General features: G+C 29.9%; 1 protein-coding gene across 5 annotated transcripts in view; it reads right to left on the reverse strand.

Moving 5' to 3' along the window:
* Nucleotides 1-22,333, reverse strand: part of dac (dachshund family transcription factor) — a 497,825-nt gene that overhangs the window by 165,640 nt on the left and 309,852 nt on the right. For all 5 annotated transcript variants that reach the window (XM_085957392.1, XM_085957385.1, XM_085957400.1 and 2 more), the window contains one exon: nucleotides 6,392-6,631. In XM_085957392.1, the coding sequence (XP_085813518.1) occupies nucleotides 6,392-6,631 (240 nt within the window). The remainder of the gene's footprint in view (nucleotides 1-6,391; nucleotides 6,632-22,333) is intronic.

The following is a 22,333-nucleotide window of genomic DNA, read 5'->3' on the forward strand; positions in this document are numbered from 1 at the left end:
CGTTCTAAAATTGAATCAGAGATATGAATTTGAATTTTATAATTTTATATTGAGAGTGGTAAGATGTAGTATATTATATAACGGCAAATTTGGCCCACGGTGGCCGCGCGGCATAAGCGTTTTACTATCATTCCGTGGGTCCCAGGTTCGAATCCTGGGTTTGGCAAGTACACATATTATTGTTTTTCAATATGTGTGTGGGTCAGGGTACGGACCTAATAGGTTGAGCAAGTGGCTGACATCCATTTCTCGTAAAAATGAAATCTATTAATACAAACCTCTACTCTGTGGCGGCCCATATGATCCTATTAGGATCGGACATGGTCGAAGAATTTGGCAAATATTTATTTATAAGGTAGCCAGACTCAAGTACCTACTCAATCAATAAGAATTAACAAACCGTAAACTATACAATATATCAATATACTTTAATGATTTAATGAACATAGTATCGTTTTAAACAAGAGTATCCAGAATAAGGTTTTGTTTATAAGTTCAAAGGGTCGATAAGGGTCTCCGCACACTTGTAAACTGTTTTATTCAACATTAAGTTTTCTTATTCGATGTATTGTTTCAATTTTATTGTCCGCGTTTGGACGTTTTTATTATTTTTTCGGCCCAGTCTTACTCATTGTGGCCACAGACAGGTCTCATTTATTTTTATAGCTGCACAAAGTGGTTACTATGTTGCATACGGAGTAATAAATGCACAGAAGGGTAATTAAAAAGGGGGCATTTTTATTGATATATCAGAATCATAAAAAAATCTCTTAATGTTAAAAGTTTTCATTTGGTTTATAATTTATATTATATTATAGTTCATCACCCATGGCCGATATACTACTGGATGAAGGTCACCCCTAGCTTGCTCCATTCTAATCAGTTACTAGTTCTTTGCTGCCACGTACATCTACCGAACTTTATGAGTTCGTCTATCCAGTGGGTTTTAGGGCGTCTCTGTTGTTATTTTTCGTTTAGTGCAACTTGGATACCACTGCATAACGGTCATTATCCTTCCCATTGTCATTTAATCTTATTAGCAACGTCATAATATCTAGTACTCTTTTTTACCTCCTTATCCATTGGTTTATTTAGTAGTCCTTCCGCGTTATGCCCAACTTGCACTTTTTCATGCCATGTTACAATATTCGTATTTTTTTTAATACTCTTCCATTACGAGTCCATGTTTCATAAGCATACGTGAGCACTGGCATCACGGATTATTTGAACACTTTACGCTTAAGACACAATGGAAGGTCACTTTTGAAGATACATACTATTAGGCGCCAATATGCACTTCATGCTAGTTTGGTTCTGCGAGCAATCCCGTATTATATACTATCATCTAAGATCGACGTAGTTGTTGTTTCGTTCAATTAATGAGGATGACTTTTTGTTCAGCAAAGCAAAGCAGTTTGTCATTACTGTTATATTCGAAATATTTATCTTTGAACCCAATATTTTAAGGCTTTCATTTGCAAGCTTCTGAATACAATTTTTAAGGGATTCGGATTTATTTATTCGTTCAAAAAACTATAATAATGTCTGCAAAGTGCATGTAAGTGAGGTATTTGCCGTTGATGTCGAGTAAACTGTTTTTCCAGATGTATTCCACTGAATAGATCTTTCAGAGTAATGGTGGATAATTCTGATGAGGTAGTATCACTCTTGCTAATAGAAAACCTGATAAAGCAATACGCTGGCTGTTGCATCACACTATAATATGTCATTCAGGATGTTTACATATTATATATACAATAATGTACTATCTTCTAATAAATCTATGCAGTATTATAAATATGTATAATTAGAATTATATGCAATAATATTATTTTTTCCAATTCAATTCTGTGTGAAATATAAAAATAAGTCGTTGAAATGTGGGACGCACTCGATTTAGTTGTGGACGGGGCAGTTGTAAATTTGTATCTGGTACTATTGAATATGAGGCAGAGGGCAATAAAGGAGTGAATATTGCTCCTTCGGTTAATTGGTCAAACCTCTTTTATTGGTCTGCCATCGCGATACTTTAACTTAATGCTTTTTATTTATTTTATGTATTTTCCAATTATTTTTTACTGCACTAATGGCTATAAGCAGTGCCAACTTTGTGGCTGGATTCACTTTGCAATCAATTTATATCATCTACCAATATATATTTGCATGGAATCACACATTAACAATTTCAATCATATCGAATTCTTTTGTTTAAAGATATAAAATATAGCAATAATGCAATTAAACAAAATACTTACACTGTTTTTATTAGAATATAAATTAGGTATGACGGTAAACACATTGATTCAAAACAACAAAAGCCGATGGTCAAAAATAACGCAATTTGTGAAGTGCTTCAATGAGTCTTTTCTATACACAAGGTGGCTATCGACGGTAGTTTAGCATATAAATGTATTGAAATAGTATAACTGTTATAATAAGTTAGCTATCTGAACTGTCTATTTCGATCTAAAAGTTAACACAGCCAGGAGAGGGGCTGTTAAAACATAGCACTCTTTGACAGCATAGACGGTTAACTTATTATAATAACTAACCACCTCAATACATACCTATGATGAAATACCGTTGATAGTCGCCGATAACCACCTTGTGTATAGAATAAACCCACAGATGTATGATTAATAGATAATTTCGTCGTAATTAGGTAGATCGTTGTACCTCGATTGGTAACGCATATTAGCGCGAGTCCAGTAGATGCGGATTCGATTCTCGCCCGGTTTCGTATTTTTTAAAGATTTGTTCTAGTAGGTTAAACAAAATACATTAAAAATATAGTAAATATTAATATTTTAATGAATTTCGCAAGCGGTGTGTATCAACTGCTTTTTGTGTTCGTTGTTCGTTTCGTGCTGAAGAGAATAGGATAATGCTTTATATCAAAAGGATTTACATTTTCGACGTATTTGAAAGAATATGAATGTACTAAGGTACTATTTTGATCAAATAAATGAGTTTCAAAGTAAATTATTTCTATAAAGAACTGTAATTAAAATATTTGCTTTAGTAAAAATATGATAAAAATATAAAATACGAATCGAAAAAACAAAGATATAAAATACAACTATATTTACTTTCAATTGATATGAGTTTAACATACCTACTTTTAATAGTAAACTTGATAATCAATAAATGCAGAAATTGTAGAATATAATATAATAAAGGTAGATACTTTAATAACATAATTATTAACAATTTTGTCTACCAAAATTGTAACGTGAAGGTAGACAACTGTATTTATAACTATCCATAAATATAGTAGGTATTTATTTTATTTTGGAAAAACTGCAGAAAATGCAATTATCTTAATTTACTTACAGTTAAATAGTAGAAATAAACACAAAAACATTAAATTAATATCAAATAAATGATTATTAATTTCACAGAGTTTTATTTGAAGATTGTTAAGGAATGTAGAAAGTAGCAAACAAGACATTATAAATCTTCCTAAAATACAGCATTTAGCAATCAGCGATAACTCGATTCGTAAAGTGGCATTAGATTTAGGTACAATTAACTTTCAATTACGGAGCCATGACCCGACTATTGATTCTGTTAATTGCAAGCTGTCAATACAGATTTCTTCAGTGATAAATCGCTGTAAAACTGGACAGTTTTAATCACGCATTCGATTACTTTTGTGGTTATATACGTATTGGTAAGTCTATTTCCGGTTCAACAAAAAAAATATATGACGAATGATGTAAAAAGTTTCTTTTTTTGAAAAAAATATCTGAATGTATATAAAGATCGACAGTAAGTAATTATACATTATGGAATTTTAATTAAGGTACTATATTAATTACTATTATAAAAATCTCTTCGGAAGAGATAACTTTCTCTGATTACAAATCGCACATATCGGAATCAATTTAATAAGTAAAAAAAATATAAATATATTAAATTTATAGTTATCACATTCAAAAATATAGGTAATAAAAATAACTGGGTCAGTAACTTAGTGGTGTAAGCTCTCGCCCAGTAAACAAGCGACGTGTATTAAAATCTCATTGGGGGTTTAAAGGGTTTAAAGTTTTTTTTCAATGAAAATGTTTAGCAATCGAAAAATCTTGTTTATTCAGGCCCTACCGAAAATAATAAAATTTTATAATAATATTGCTTATAGGTATACAATGCATCAAAAGACTTGTGCTATAATGAGCCAGCTTCAACAATACAATGGAGAATTGGTGAGAAATTAAGATAATATAATGGAGGATTCGAACGGGGTGGCCAAGAGTATTAGAAATACCTACTTGACAGACGAGTGGAATCAGAAGAGCGACCGGATTCAGTTAAATGCGGAAAGCATAAAAAAGAGATTTGGAAATCTTATAGTTAGAAATGGACATTTGCAGAAATAAAAAAAGAGATCATTGCAGGACATTAAAAACACGAATTAGATACCTAACAAGTGGCAAATTTGGTGACGTAGCGGCCCGACACACATAATTTAACAATTGTATGACTGATTTGAATTATTTCAAGGGCCCCTTTTAAATTTACTGGCGAATCGATTGGGTCATCTACGTTAAAGAACACCGCTGTGCCAACCTGATTATCGTCTACGCTCTACGTCTTGCTTGGTGATGCGTTTGAATAATGTATGATATTCATGTGACAGGGATAAATTGCACAATATACTAATTTCATAGTGAGATCAATTTCACTATCACTCTTATCACTTTTTATTACAATTTAAAAAAAATTGAGATAAAATTTAAACTCTTTTTTGCCAGCATAATTATTTTAGTAATTTAAAATTAAATATTATCACGTTACAATAATATTATTTCTCTAAGTATCACGAAGTAGAGATACGTGAAATCAAAATGTTACACATATAAATAACGGTGCAAAATTGATTTATTTTTTATTAAATTCCAAGAATTAGTACAAAATCGTGCATATTCACAGCTGCGTTGTCCAGTCGATAAAAGGATCAATTGATAAAAATAAGTTAATAAATTCAAGGTAAAGACATAAAATGCAACAATGTTAGTTAATTGTATTCGAGTCCGTGTTCATTTTTTATTGCCGGCAATATTTTAGTGCTCGTTTATCTCCGATTTAATGCGTCGGATTGCCAAAGAGACAATTATTATTGTGTATTTTAACCATTTATTATCGATAAATCAACAATAAAATACACATTTTGTATCTCTTGCATACTTCAATTCACTTTATGTGTTGGGAAATATTGAATAATATGTATTCACCACCGCACACCCATAGATAATAATTCTCCTTATATAGTACCTATTAATATTTTTATCACAGTAGGTATTAACAATCAATATAGTGCAAAACTTAACTTAACTACAGGAGGTGCTTTATGGCAAAAACCATAGCTCTAAATTAAAATGACTACTCTCCTAACATCACCTAACATATTGAGATATGCATATAAAATAATTACACAGCGTTGACAGGTTTTTAGGTTCATTATAAATTTTATTGCATTATATTATGAATGTAATATACTGAGATATTTAATCTATTGTTTAAATTGTAAATAAAAACTTTATTTGTCTTAATTTGAACTACAAAGAGTAGCTCTTTTGCTTTTAATCCACTCATTCAACCCAAAGACAATTAACTGTATATAGAGCGAATTTAGTGTACCTACCTATGAGATAATCAAATAATGAGAAAAGCTAGTATAGTAACTTCTGCCTCGAGTAGAGAATATGGAAAGCAATTAACACACCGCGAATTGTTGTGCAATGGCACATACAAAATTGTAAATGTCTCATCAGTGGTAGTTTTAGGTACGTGAAGGCCTAGCGGGTTGATAGATTTGGAGGCATTCTTACAAAACTTTTATTATGCAATTGGATTGAGTTTAGTTGAAAATTTCCCTATGAGGCGGGTGAAACCGGTCCAGATATAATTAATAAATGTGGAATAAGGACTATATAAATTTGCGTTTTATTAAATTAAATAGATAATTATTACGTATATAATATTTTTTTACACTTTATGGCCCTCGTACAATATATTATTAATTATGTAATTTTCTCAAAATCTGGATATTTGTGATTGTTTGACTTATACTGCTAACTACACTACTGTTTCATGAAACCACTGTCATTGGGCCCAATGGCTTGTTGTGGTGTTTAATAAAAGAAGAAAAATAAAAGAATAATAAATGCCTTTTTGATGTGTTCCACTTAGATTGTGAATAATTTTGACGATCTGACGAAGTGACGTCTGCTGACTTAGAAATTTGTGGTGTGTGTTTATCTTAGTTAACTGGTGAATCCGCTATACCGGACCACTTTCTGGGACCATGTTTTTTTTGTTAAGAAATACGATATAATATTAAGTAATACGGCATAAAGTTTTAACAATATAGTAAAAATGAAACACTCACCCTTCTCGTAACTGATCTGTCGCTCCTGCTGGCGCGCATTGTCTGCAGCCACCTTGAGGAGTCCTTGGATGTTTCGGAGGAGCGTCTCTGTCGAGCAGGCTACGGCGTCATTTGGCGTCGCTCCTGCCCCACTGCCGGGGACCCCGACGCCACCGACGCTGACGCCCAGCGACGAGTAATTCAGGGCATGTGACGGTGAAGGGGTACCACCTCCCATGTCATGTTCGCCGTCACTCAGGTCTGGAAAAAAAATATAGCAATTCTTATACAGGTATGTATATGTATATTTGTAATTGAACTATCTTGTTTTACCGTACATTCATTTTAAGATCATTGATTTCAATATATAGATTGATTTACAGAATATCAATTAGATACGACAGCCTATCATAGATTATTAGTGCGCTAATCTGCTCCAAAGTAGCAGAGAAGTTGCTGATTACAAACATGCGATTTAGGGTCGTGGATATAAATCCGTATTATTTATTTATATATTATTATGCTATAAATTTAAATATGGCTATTATACAAAATTTTGACATTAAAATAACTGACCATTAGAGTACTGGAGACTGTCAACATGTCACTATATCAGCATACAATGAGGTATTTTTGATCCTGACCACATTACTAAAATTAGGGATTTTAAGATGACCCAATAAAGATAAACCAATAAAACATATAGCTACTATATAGCGCAGAGAGGATGCAAATTATCTGAACTATATTCTCTATTTATATAGGATAGTAGAGAATAATATTATTACCTATTGACGGAGCAAACTCGCACGTGGTTCCGTATCTAATTATTCGTTCTTGACATAATACGAATGGGGTCAAATACGAAGGAAGGTATTATATTGCGTTCAATCATTGATGGAATACGTCACCAAAAGAATATATGAATTATGTACACTGTACTGTAAGCATTTGTAAACCTTAATTAATATACAACTTACAACAATATATAATTAACAACATTTCATTTGCAATGTCAAAAAAGAAATAAGATACCAAGCAGAGATGATTTTAATGTTAAACTTTACAAGTTGTTCAATGCTATGCAATCTGCATAATAATTATTATTCCATACAGTTATTAAAAACAATTCCAATCATCGAATGAATACCACGCAATCAAGATTTTACATAAAGCGATACAACCAATCACAAGTAACGAATAATATTTCATGACCATTTATAGCAGAACGATTTTCTTTATCATGAAACTCGATGAAACAATTATCAATATTTTATTTTAGTTATGTAAATATATTTATCAAGAGTTATTGTAGTTAAAATTCTTATTTACCTTAATTAAAGCCAGAAAAAAAAGTTTCAAAATATATGAATTTATCTAATATATCGTAAGTATAATGAAAATGAAAAAATGTCACACCTACATAAAACAAAGTAAACAGTAAACAAAACTTAACGGAAACATGATGGAAGCAATAAAATTATAAATGCACACAAGGATTGAGTAAAGTTGAAGTATGTCTGATTACGGATAGTAAATTATCATCAAACAGTTTCTACTATTATGAATTAAACTAAAAGCTTACATAACACTAGGGATTGTAATACCGAATGAAAATGTCAATGCCGGTTTTTCAGTATTTCTTATTGAATACCGGTATTTTTTAAACATTAAAAAAACAAAAGTAGGTGCTTATCAATAAATGTAGCTATTTAAAGCTTTTTAAAATATTATTTTATAGCAAAAATCTACATACCTACATTTATTATGTTGACATTTAAAATATGTGTTGATCATGTTTTTAGAACTAGTGATTTTTCCGAATAATTTAAATATGTTAATAATTTTAACTAAAGCCCTCAAAAATTCATCAAGTGAAAATAAGTCTCGGCTGCGGGAAAAGCTTCTTAAATTCAAAGCGTGTACAGTCATCAATAATTATAGAATAATTGAACATTTTTGTGACGGATGTTTTCTATTTCGAAATAATATTATGATAATTCATCGCGACAATTACTTATATAAATATATGTGATGAAATTTGTTTTATTATTTTTTCACCTCTTTTGGACTCAGTATATTTGCATTTTAGCAGCACATAACTTATAATTCATTTTCAAAAACGTAAACGAGTGTGCTTTCTTAATACCGAAAATTCCGGTATTTTAGATTTTTAAAACCGGTATTTCGGTATTTATCAATACCGAAATACCGGTATTGCAATTCCTACATAGCACATATTAATATTTATTATATTTTACATTTACTTGGCATTGACAACATACAAACACATTTTATATGTGTTTCGCTGACATAAAAAGCTTTACAATAGTACCAAAATAATATGACGTGTGAGTAAAAGTTTATATAGGTAATCATTTTAATGTAATTTTAATATAAATGCTGTGACATGGCGGATAGAAAAAGAGTTACAGAGAGAAATGTTGAAGTCATAATAAATGGAATATGGAAAGTTTTGTTTTCGGATCAATTATAGGGATTGCAATACCGGCATTCTGAAAACTGGGATTCCGGTATTCATCGATTCCGTAAAGCCGGTATTTTCGATATTATGATTGAAAAACCTATATCTAACATGACACATGTGAAATAGTAATTATTTAAAAAAACCTCATTTTTTTGAGCTGAAATGCTCCTGACAAAGAATTTGTACGGAATTCGCTCGGAATTCAAATTCGAAGAGCTACGGTTTCTAGGCAAAATATTATTTTGTGCCAACAAGTTGACAGCATCGAGAAAAAATGAGGATGCCGTAAAAGCATAGTTTTAACAAATTAATACAAGTATTAATAGTGGTATTTACGTTTTTATTTGGTATTGCAATTCCTTATAAAATATGATTTAAAATATTGTTTAATTAATGTATTATTGCTATTCATATTTTTGTTTAAAAACGTACGTTAAAGTGCCCACCACCACCCGTCATATATACACAACCGTGGATATGCACGGCCGCTTTCTATGACGCTTTAAACGTGTCTGAAAGAAGTGATTTTAAGTGCTCATTCCGTCCCGAGACGGAGCCGCACGGGACTGATGCTGCAACCATGCACCGTAGTGCTTAAAGAAGAAAGTTAAGAAAGAAAATGTTTGTTTTTTGGACTGGCTCTGCTGTCCGCTGACGTTAAGCGCTTTGTGTACCCGCATACTGAGTGTCACGAATTGAAATGGATGAGTCTACAGAAGAGTCGGGACTATCCCGCTCCCCATACGATGCTGCAAATTTCTCAAATGCCGCAAAGTTGGCCTCGGTTTCTGTACGGTGGTAGACATATTTTTATTATATATCATGGATTATCAAGTAAATGCTGATTCTTTAGAAGATGATGGATATTCTTTAAAAACGCGCAAATTAGGCAATATATATTATACATAATTAAGACAAAATAGTGGAAAAAATCATAACATTAAGGTGAATCCATATATTTGTGTATGTACTTAGTTTATATTGAAATTCGATACAGGTACTAATGAATACACGACCTTACCTGAGATTTATGGCGCATTAAACATACGAAACTTGTATCATTTTCACTATTGCACATTACATGCATATTGCGTGGTGCTGGATTATGAACGAATGTTTTTATCGAAGGCAGTGCGGCGTGCTAACAGAGTTTATCCATTATTTATTGCAGGGAATTGAAAGAAAAAAGGCGAATGAACAAGGCACGGGAATGAGAAATATCTCAACGCAATGAAATGTTACCCTCGCGGTTTATCGGTTTTGAATTTGTTCACGTCGATTGTTTTGTGTATCAAAGAACCGCGCAAACGCATTTGTATCGTGTTTTCCAACATTAAAAATAATATAACATGTGAATTAATATTATTTTACATCTAAATATGAACAAAAACTGCATATTTTTTAACTATACAATAAGTTGTTGCTTGGCTTGATAAAAAGATGCTTGAAAAGTCGTATTCTATATATAAGCAGCATTTTTTGACCGTGTTCGATCCTAAATAGATCATAATATAGGGCTCCCGGTGGAAGTTTTTGTATTAACGGATTTTTGTTTTTACAAGAAATGGATGTTAGCCACTTGATCAATCTATTAGGTTCATACTCAGACTCCAAACACAAATTTAAAAACAATATATTATGTAATTACCAGATCCTGGATTCGAACCTGGGACATTATAAGCTGACGCATTAGCCACTAGGCTATCTTGGGTGTAACAATACCATAAATAAACATTTTTTTTATTCAAAGAATAATTCACAAGACTTAAGTATTAACATTATTTTATTGAACATACTTAATATTTGTAAACACTTCTGAGACATTGATAACCACTAGAAAAAAATATGCTTGCTTAAATTACGACACGTAACAGGATTCGAACCTGCATCCCCCAGGATTCGCGCCTACTACTAGCAAGTGCAAGTACTTTCATAATGTATAAATATTTGATTTATTTACGCTATATGAGTAAGATGGATACATCCCTGAATGGTGTCTGCAGAATACTAACGGGATGCTTGAAACCGACTCATAGCGAGAAAATACACATCCTGGCCACCGGATGTCCACACAGAAGTAGCCGCTGTACATCGCACATCCCAAATGCTCAATGAAAGATATCTACTATTATGAACATACACCGGTGGAATCACGTCTAAAATCTAGAAAGGCTTTCATAGGTCATCCAAGGAGATTTCGGTGATTTTAAACTCAATTGAGAATTTTCACTGTATTCATAAATCGAAATGAAAGTGTCAGATAATCAAAAAAAGTGGCGTTTATCCGCAATGTCGGTACAATATTTTGAGCTTTAAACGTTATAATAAAAGTATGCTTAAATATAGTGCAACTACTTAGCTTTAAAATTGCGCATATTGCGATTTCTTCTACTGCGCAGGAATTAAATATGTTAAAATTAATAATAATTGTTACCGTTATTATTTTCGACTACTTAACTCTTATATAAAACCGGCTGCGTCGTTTTATTTTGCTTGGCGTCGCTCTAACTACGTCATATTTTCTGTCAAAACTATCAAACTTCACGCTTACGAAGTATGTTTATAACATTATCCTTATTATATTTCATTTATGAAAATGTTCCATTAAGCTGTTGTTATTTAACCTGTAATTCGTACTATAAAATAATGTACAGGTAAATACTAATTACTGACATTTTTATTGTTTAAGCCGAATAAAGCTAATAGGATTTCAGAAGCAAATAGCTTCTAGGCGCTTTAAGCTTTAATGACAGGCGTATCAATAATAATATTGTGTATCGTTTACCTGACTAAGGTTATAAACGTTATTATCACAACACAGGTATTTTGTTATCAAGGCTATATTAATTCAGCACAGTTGATTACATTTGGAGTAATATCGGTGAGTTTTCACGCTAACAGTATGGACCGGTCACGACCTGCCCCAGCTTTAGTTTGCTTGGAACTGAGTGATCGTACACACATGGCTTCATTATTTTACTTATAATTAATAATATATTATTTAACATAAATTAATTAAAATTACATAAATAGTTAACACTCACATATTTACAACCTAATAAAAAATACTTATAATGTTTAATATATGCTCTTTTTAGTTTGATTTCATTAGTTGTTTGAACAATAAATAATTACAAGATAAAAAGAACTTTTTATATACAACGTTTTTAAATTTTCTGTCGAATTATTATGCTCAATATGCTCAAACTTGTATTTAATAGGAAGTAAATAAAAAAAAAACAAACAAACAAATATATAATACTGAAATGTCATTGTGATTTCCATAGTAACGCACGTATATATTAATAATTTTGTTACTAGGACCACTCACTTAGCATCCAATAATAGTGGATTCGATTACGGATTTCTTCCAAAATAACTTTTCATACAAAACAGATTTAACTGAAAATGAATTCAATTCTACTTAAAGATGGCTATAAGTATTAAAAGAATGCATTGGCATCGTGTTCTGATATATTCTAAAAGTTTCAAATGTCTAGCTAGCCGGGAAGTTAGTTAAAAATCGAATGCAAGATTTGTACCGTATAAACAACCACCGGACAAATAAGAATACAACCTATATAAAAACGTTGTAAAATATGAATGTCCATACATTGTTTATTTGAGAAAAACATCAATGAAAGAACTAACTAAATTTTATTTATGAATTAAAGAGGAAGTAATAGTATAATAAAAATAACTACTTTAATAGCATAATAATTTGAATTTATCATATGAAACCAATAATCACTTACAACCGATATAATACACTAAACTATAGTATTTTAAGCATTATTTTACAAGTTACTACCTACTAGGTACTATAGTTAGTTAGATTGTAAGAGAATCATATTGTCCTTCACAGAGTAGAGGTTGTATTAACAAATTTTGTTTTTAAATAGGTCCGTTTTTGGGTCCAAAAATGCATTGAAAAACAACATGAGAATTTCCTAGATACGAGATTTAAAACCAACGACATTATAAATCAACACGTTACCTATAGGCTATCATGGGTTTTAACAAGTATTTATAACATTTGGTTATTTACAACGTTAACTATTAATTATATTTTTTTATTCAAGACTGAAAATAACCAACACTTAATTTTTTCGCAATCTGTATTGAAAAAATATTATTTTAAAAAAATCACAAAAGCTTAGATACCAATTTTAAAAAAAAAATTGAAATATATATTGCAAAGAGTAGAATTCAAGCACGCTTAATTTGTTTGCTGGGCAAGTATAACCGATTTAGTAAACATTGGATTTTTACTGTTTAACTAATATTCACGAACTTTTGCACATGTTAAAAAAAACTCTAGGTATTCAACTAAAAGTAGGTAGTTCTATCTACTAATAAATTTTATTATTTATATTGACAGACTTTTACACATTCATCCTTTTATAGACGGACGGAGTGTCATTATTTGAAAATAATTAAATATAATTATTAGAGTAATGATATTTCTATAAACCTATATGTTTTTAAATAATTTAATAATAACGTTTTTATTTTGAAAGTAAAACCTTTATGTTGTCTAGATTTTTTTTATACGGCGAAAAGTTTTACCATCGCTGCGCTGCCTCTTAATCCGAAGATATTCTCATTCGGCAGTGGTAAGCAGTCCATCAGCTGGCGACTTCCACGCAAAGACTCGGCCAGGAACCGAACCGTGTACCTACCCCTCGAATTAATTACCCACGAATCCGTATTTAATTGTTTGCAAGGCGAACAAAGTTATGAAATGGAAGTGTTCTCCACGGTAATAAATAAATAAAACTCAAATACAAATAATAACATTGAATGCAATATCGCGGATGAAAGGGCTACCTACTTGAGTACGGAGAGGGATTCAATTTTTGTATTTAGAGGTTTGGATACATGAAACAATTGAATATATTGACACTTCTAATATATTGAGAACAGTGCGATATAAACCGTGTGAAATTATTGATTATTTATACTAACCAAATACAGTAGCTAGAACATATATACAATTAGGATGTAGTAATTTATCCCTAATGAAAAATTGCAGAAAAAAATCGCGTGAACATAATTATTTATTTATGTTCCGGATATCGATTCTACATAATATCTACGTATTAGTAAATAGAAAAATTATGTAAAATAATTGGTTCGTTTTGTATATATTCAGTAATTTATTATCAATTTTACCACGTTTTTATTAGCTCGTATTCTTGTTTATCCAGTACAAATTTTTTCTTGTTTGTTCGAGATTTGTATTGGACGATTGAAGATTTTCAACTAACTTCCCGATTAGCTAGACATTTAAAACTTTTAGAATATATCAGAACACGACGACAATGCATTCTTTTAATACTTTTAGCTATCTTTATGCAGAATTGAATTCATTTTCAGTTAATTCTGTTTTGTATGTTTCGGAAGAAATTCGTAAAAAGTAAAACACTATTATTGGTTGCTAAGGGGGTCCTAGAAACTAAATTATTAATATATACGTGCGTTACTATGGAAATCAATATGAAATGTCAAAATGACATTTCAGTATTCTATATTTATTCAGTATTTATATCAAGTACAAAAAAAGTATTTATTAATACATAGAATTGTCAAGTTTATATGATTCAACAGAAAATTTAAAAACGTGGTATATAAAAAGTTCTTTTTATCTTATAATTATTATGTAATAATCTCAATAATAAACAGTTGTAGGTATATGATTATATACTTGAGAGTTTGTAACGATTTGTAAAATAGGAACCTTAGAACCGAGGTTTTCCCTAAAATAAGGAAATGGTGGTAGAGTCTACGAATATGCACCCATAAGTTCAGAGACGGAGGCTTCAACTACTCCCCCGTGGGGATGTAATATCTACATATTATTATTCATATGTTGTTATATATATAATGTATTTAATTTAATTATAGCATTTAACTTGAATTATATTTAGGTATATTTATAAACTTCTTCTACTGATTCAGAATAGTTATTAAGCATTGACAAGGATGATCATTATTAACAGACGTAATAAACTAGATATAAATATGAAATGTTGTTAGTAGGGATAATAATCACGTATTGTTATGTGTGGCAATTTTTCATGTTACAAACAAAAGTCTTGTTGATTTTCTCGTGTTGCCATCATGCGAATTATCGGTTTCCTTGAAAATCAATTACAATGTAATCGATTTCTTCTCGTTGGACCGAATAAGCGATTAATATTGATGCTGGCAACTCAAATGTTGTTGTGAATCCCTTCGCGAGACATGCGCTTTGAACTCACGTGCCATATATCAGAGGCATAATATCCAATGAACACGCGTACCCAACAGTATCCATATAGTTGTACAACTTTTCTCCGTGTATTATTATCGAATTATAACGACTCATAAACATATTTGGATAATAATACCATTTCGTTCTGACCCTTCGTAATCAAAAATATATTGACTGTGTTTTTATCAAGCCTGGACTTTCATAAAGTTTTACTTTATTACACCTTTAAAACTAAAAAAAAGCTTCGCTGAAATAACTCAGAAAGCTGTATTATTATAATTTGTATTACACATGTAGAATAATTATAAATTTCTTGAATGTAAATTATTTTTATCCCATAACTGCTTTTAAATCCAACATATTTTAGTCAACACAGGTAGCTAGTTGGATAATTTTAGCATTATTTTTATAATAAATTATATATTAACCTCTTAACAATAATAATTTTAGGTCGCAAGATGATTATATATTTGATATAAACTAGTATTTTATCTGTAATAATATAGTAATAAGTAGGTCCTAGTTTTTTATATATCTCTTACAAATTTCATCATTTATCAAGAACGTTTAAAACATTTAACGAATAATTACCAATTGTTCACCTAACTAACTATTGAGAAATAATAAGATTTATGATAGAAAAACAAAAGGAAACAGCCTTATTATTTAATTATAATTATTTTTTGAACAAAGATTTAGTCCATGCTTTTCCATCTTAGGTCAAACGAGTCAGAAAATTACAAAATTGATAGAGCACATTTACAGCAATGGAAGTCTTACTCTGTAGACATATTTTTCTAATATTATTTAAGTTACTGAGGTGTTAAATAAACTATCGTTAAGTTTTTAATAAGTATGTCTATATTATTGACTTATTATATTCACTATTAACTGCAAGCTTAAAAGCTTTATTTTCAAAAGCATTCTACCATTATGACTATATTATATCGAAACAGTAACTTGAACGAGTAGCGATCAGTCTCACGTCACAGCCATTCTTAAATGATTGCTTCACCAGACATGCAAGATGACTTTTGACTTCATTTCCTTCAAAGTATTATCGACATACTCATTTCAGGGTAAATGTGACGTTTACCATATTATTAATAAGTGATTGAAGTTTCTAAGGTGTGATAATAAGCTAAATATCTCTTATAATAAATATACTCTATAATATAAATAATTAAGCTAAAACCTACTAAGTTTTTCTTTTATAAAGCCTTTTTGCCTACTTTTCGTATTCCTAGAGACTTAAAATTCGGTACACACGTGCTAATGAGATCATAACATTACAATGCCTAATTAAAATATCTATATACAACGTTTTTAATTCTTAATTGCTAATTATCATTTACAAATATATTCCTCATAGACGGTTTCGAGATGAAAATATATAAAAGGTTAATGTCATCGAGAGAAAGGAATTGTACTAAAGATGGGCAAAGGTAGGGCCTCACTAGTCGTTATAAAGAAAATCATTCCAGTAATAATTATTAATAAAGCAATGACCAATCAAAAATATTCGAATAAGTACCTATATAAATTATTTTTTTTGCATAATGTATTTATTATTCGATATAAATGTGTGTCGAAATTACAAAACTTTTCATAGATTGCAATGTCTATAAAACTTAAATAAAAAAAGTGGCATATATTATTATCTCTAATTTTAAATACAAATATCTTGCAACGGTATTTTCATATAAGTAACTATTGAGAAAATATTTAACCTTGCATGATAAGATCCAGCGCTACAAACGAAATATGATTTTATCAAAGTTAATTTCAGTTATAAAAATATATAGATGATTTTATCACAATAACATAGGTAAGTAAGAATTAACAATGTATATTATTTATATAAAATCGTGAATCGTTTTACTGATACGAGAAAAACATCTTTCCCAAACATTTATAACATTCACAATTAGTATCGTACGTTGGTAAACTTCTAAGTCGACGCACAGTTCACATTATATCAGTTAATTTTGAATATCTACTTATATATTTTGACTAACGTTAATAATCATTATTGTAAATAATTTGAATTAGGTAAGTATGTATAAAAGACGAAAATTTAACAAGTATTTTATTTTAGTTTTTTGGTTATTTTTGATTTTCTCATTAGTTAACTTCATTAAATTCCCAATACTTTGCCATTATTTCCCAATATTGACGATTTGTACGCCTGATGAATGTATTCTTAGTGATTAGGTATCTAATGATCTATTAGATACAGGTTTTTACCTACTTTATTGTATTAATTTATTATACAAGTTAGAATTAACTGTATTCATTGTCATTGTGTATTTACCATTGGTGACTGCGTATAGTGCCTGAAGATGCTGAAAGGTGAAACCCGGATTGCAAAGAACGACTCAAGTGGAACAGTACAAAACTTAAATCCTTTAGAATTTTAAAAACTGTGTGGACTTCTTTTACGTTATTTTAATAACACTAAAACAATGTATTATATAGGTACCCTTTTTACGACCGTATGATTGTAGTATTTTTTCTCACCGCGTATTGGGCCCCTCACAAAACGGTACTCGCTGTCGAATCGAGGTGCTATTTTTTGAATAATTTCTATTTGAAAAGCCTCAAATAACTTGTAATACAACATTATGATGCCTATAAACTATTAATTATGGCTACTCAATTTTTTAATGGGAGTTTCTTTCACGCGGTATGGAATTTTGAAATAAATTCACTGTTATACGAATTATATACTGCGTTGTGTTTGTAGGTATATGATTTTCGGGTAAAAAATCACACGCGTGGTTCGAAATGAAATTGTTGAGTTTATTCGTTAATTTTTTAACGTGTTTTATAAAAAACAGTGGCTTGCCTAGTTTTCAGTTATTTTCACGGTGATATTCGATAATTTGATGTGTTTTTTTCTTACTCTTATACCTACAATAATAATTACAAAATAAAAATAACTTTTTATATACAACGTTTTTAAATTTTTTGTTGAATAATATAAACTCGACTTGACTAGTTAAACGATCAAAAAAAATTGTACTTGATAGAAATACTGAATAATGAAATGCCATTTCATATTGATTTCCATAGTAAAGCACGTATATATTATTTAATAATTTAGTTGCTAGGACCCCCTAGTAACCAATAATGGTATCGAAATAACTTTTCATACAAAACAGAATTAACTAAAAATGAATTCAATTCTACTTAAAGATGGCTAAAAGTATTAAAAAATGCATTGGCGTTGTGTTCTGATATATTCTAAAAGTTTCAAATGTCTAACTAGTCGGGAAGTTAGTTAAAAATCGATTGCAAGATTTGTACCGGACAAATAAGAATACGACCTAAGAAAAACGTTGTATAAAATATATAATGTTCATAATATGTATTATTTAATTAGTATTGACGAGTGCAAGGCCCACTATATGCAAGTCGTGGCACAATAATGTAAACTTATATGGTAGTACTTTGATCATATTTAGAATCTAATATAGTATTTTTTTTGTAGAAAATGATGATTGTTACACATTGATATACATCGTAATAATTTAATCACTAATCTTTATTTATTGCACACAGGTTATTGCATTGCATTCAAATATTATCAATAACTAGCACTACCATTGTAATTCTCAATTCAGTGTCATGGGCTGAATATAGTGGGCCTAAAGATGAGGTTGGAGTGTCCTATTCTAAAGTTGTGGAGCATACTAAAATAATATTGTATATTATTTAATGTGTTTTAGGATTCATAGTATGGTATAATAAACTGAGTAAGTAAATAGCTAGTAACTACCTATATCTAAAAAAACTGTTTGGGAGACAGTCAAGATTTATATCGGATTGTAGAACGAATGAAAAGATGCAATGGAGATTGAATGTGATATTTAAAATAAGACAGTAATTGACATATCTTTGCCAAATATGCAAATTTTCCTAAACATGATAAATCGAATTATTAATGAATTTATTAATTAATTAATACATTTTACGAAAAAACTATAACATATTTTCACCACTACAATAATTGAGACCGCGCCACTGTCAAATAAAATTTGACACAAAAATTTAGGTGTATAATTACAAAATTAGAGGGGCACAAAAAATTTTGATTAAAAAAATAATTCGTATTTTTACGCCATTAATCATTGAGAAATAAATCGTAAGTTGATACTAATATTAAAATTTGGACTCGCCCACACAACTTCCGATCCATTTATGTAATTTTCATACACCGCGGGCAAGCCGGTGTCACACATTGATCGCAATATTGTCTTATATTACATTTTATATTTATTTTAAACAGCACTATGTTAAAACCGATTCCCAATCGAATAAATACAGATTAAAAAAATTACCAAACTTATTGTGCAGAAATAGTAATCGGATAGATGTGCCATTATCTCTCGGAGAGGGAAGCAGCTCATATTATACAGATTGGAAAAATCGTTAATAATTAATTTTAGTACCTACTAAATGTGATACAGTAATATAAAGGTTCACCAAATTTTACAAAATTTACACATTACTAACAATTGGATCAGTAGTTTATTTAGGTGATGTTTTTGTTAGATAAAGGTAAGCGACTGGTTGATATTTAAAAAATGCACCCAAACACTCACTGTCAATGTGATTTTTTTTGAAAATTTGTATTAAAATTAGTCGTTCTTAGTTTATTCTCCATAGAACAGCGTTAGTGTTATATGAAAATTTACGAAAGCAATTTTCTTGTGACGTAAATTACACTTTTGTATGGAAAATACATAGTATATTATACTTTTCGAGGTTGTATGTAAATTAGTGGTCAAGGTCTTTATACAAGAAGGTTTTTTGCAAATTATTTTACTACAATACTATTTCTGTGACATGTTAATTTGTCGCGTTATTATTTCAATAATATATTCCTATTTATCGATGATAATATATTAATTTTTTTATATTTATGGCAATTAAATGTTTAATAAACACTTGTATTATAAATTACTCTTTACAGGTCGATGTAAACGTTAACTTATTATTTACACTGGTGTGCAATCAGCTTAATGCAATTTAATTATAAACATATAATAAAATATATTTTTCACTTTAACAGTACAACATGACATGATATGAAATGACTATAGTGTAGTCGTAATGACATGATTTTACAATAGTAACAGTGAAACAATCAATGAAGTAGCTAGCCTTTAAAAAATAATTTATTTAAAAAAATATGTAATATAATTGATTCAGAAACCATTGCTTTACCCGTTGGACTACGACGGTTTAATTGTTTTGTTTGTAGAATTTTTTTAGCAGCAACGTTAATATTATTCACTATCACTATATTAAAACAATATAATATATTGCTTTATCTACAATATGCATAACGCACATTCTCATTCTAATCGAATCCTCATAAAAGAGATTTTAAGGTATTTCCACTTTCTATTGGTTATAATATTACTATTATTATCTGTTTGGATCGGATACAATAAAAAAAAGGTCACACATTATAAAAACACATTCAAGTAATAGTGTACATCCAGCCGCTACTTGATGATATTAGTTGTGGCCCATCCTTTTAATAATATCATTTACGATGCATAATGACTGTGGCAATGTAGTGGAATTATAAATGAGAGCGATTTGCCTTTATTAAAATACTGCGCGTACACGTTTTCTTCCGAAGCTTGCATACAAACTGCAGTAAGAAATTATGCACCGACCATACAGCAGAATGATTATTTTGTATTGATAATAATATCATCTTCAAAAATTGCTGTAAATAGGCCGAAAATTAAGAATTTTTAGTAAGTTTTGTTATATATTTATATCTTTATGATGACAAATCTTTTTCCATGAACTTAATATTTATTTAATAATATCGTCACCCCAATACTACAACTAGATAACTTGATTTTCACTGTTTTTGAGAGAGCTATTGAATATGATTCTACATTTCCTTTTCTACAAAATGATAAAACTAGGCAAGTCAGAAGTTAATGCAAACTGTAATAATTTTGTGTTTGAAAATATTAGATAACTTTTAAGCAATTAATTCATGAAATAAATAAATTAATATATTCATCTAATAATTGTTGGATTAAGGTTGTTAATATAGGTCAAAAAAGATGCAACCACTAGCCAAAGTAGTTAAGGCAGCTTAAAACATATAACTGAAAGGACTCGCATCAGAAATGCATTTCATTTTTATAAAGGATTTCATCAAACAGTAGATTTATTTAGGCTAATGATATTGAAGAAGATGACGATTATCATAATATTATACAATTATTAATCATTATAATTATAATATCACATGAATCTACATATCGATACCACATTAATTAAATTAATTAGTTAATTAAAAACACTAAATCATACAATATATCGATACAGTATTTCAATAGGGTAAAAACTCAAAAAACTTTGTTCCAAGATAATTACATTTGAATCTTTTTTGATTTTGAGGAAAATGTAAGTTTTTTTATTTAGTTTAGTGGAATTCACAAATGCAAAATGAAATTTTACAATTTAATAAGGAATTAACTCAGAAATTCCCGTATATAATTGAATTAATGATTCATCTCAGAGAGGGTTTTTCGATTTTATGACACATTGAAGAAATTTTTAACTCTTTTTTTTACTGAATAATTGAATAAACCAAAAGCATTCCTAGTTCCTAGTAAAATATATAATTATTGTAGAAGATGAGATAAATACGTCAAATGATCTCCATTAGCTTTACGTGTCATGGGACAATATATATATTTTAACCTTTGTTAGTTTTTTGAATAGAGTAAAGTTTTGTGTCGGTCCAGATCCCACGTCTCTGCTCAACCTGCAATCTATCAAGAGTTCTAGGTACACGTCCATAATAGCGGCCGTGCTAGGTAATTATTGAAATGCTTACGGTTCGAGGTGAAATTATTTATTTATATATTATTAGCGAGTGTTATGACAGACCATTAGAGGGGACGTGACGCGTCGGAAGTTGGCCCTTGTGAAATAAAAGCTCTCAGAAGAATGTTCTTGGCGGAATTATAGCCGTTTATATAGATAATGATTGCATTATAGCAAGCTTCAGAGACGTGAAAATACTTTTCAATCTAATCGAAGCTTTTTGATGTGTTTAAAGCTTAAATTATATAGACACCTACTATTAATATTATGAAATACATTTGCTAAAAATATATGATTAGTGTTGGAAATAGAATATTACGTTAATATTTTTATAATATGTATATATACA

This window comes from Rhyacophila brunnea, unplaced genomic scaffold, assembly GCF_057557595.1.
Source record: "Rhyacophila brunnea isolate RB1 unplaced genomic scaffold, BYU_Rbru_1.0 scaffold_11, whole genome shotgun sequence".
In the NCBI taxonomy this organism is placed as follows: domain Eukaryota; kingdom Metazoa; phylum Arthropoda; class Insecta; order Trichoptera; family Rhyacophilidae; genus Rhyacophila; species Rhyacophila brunnea.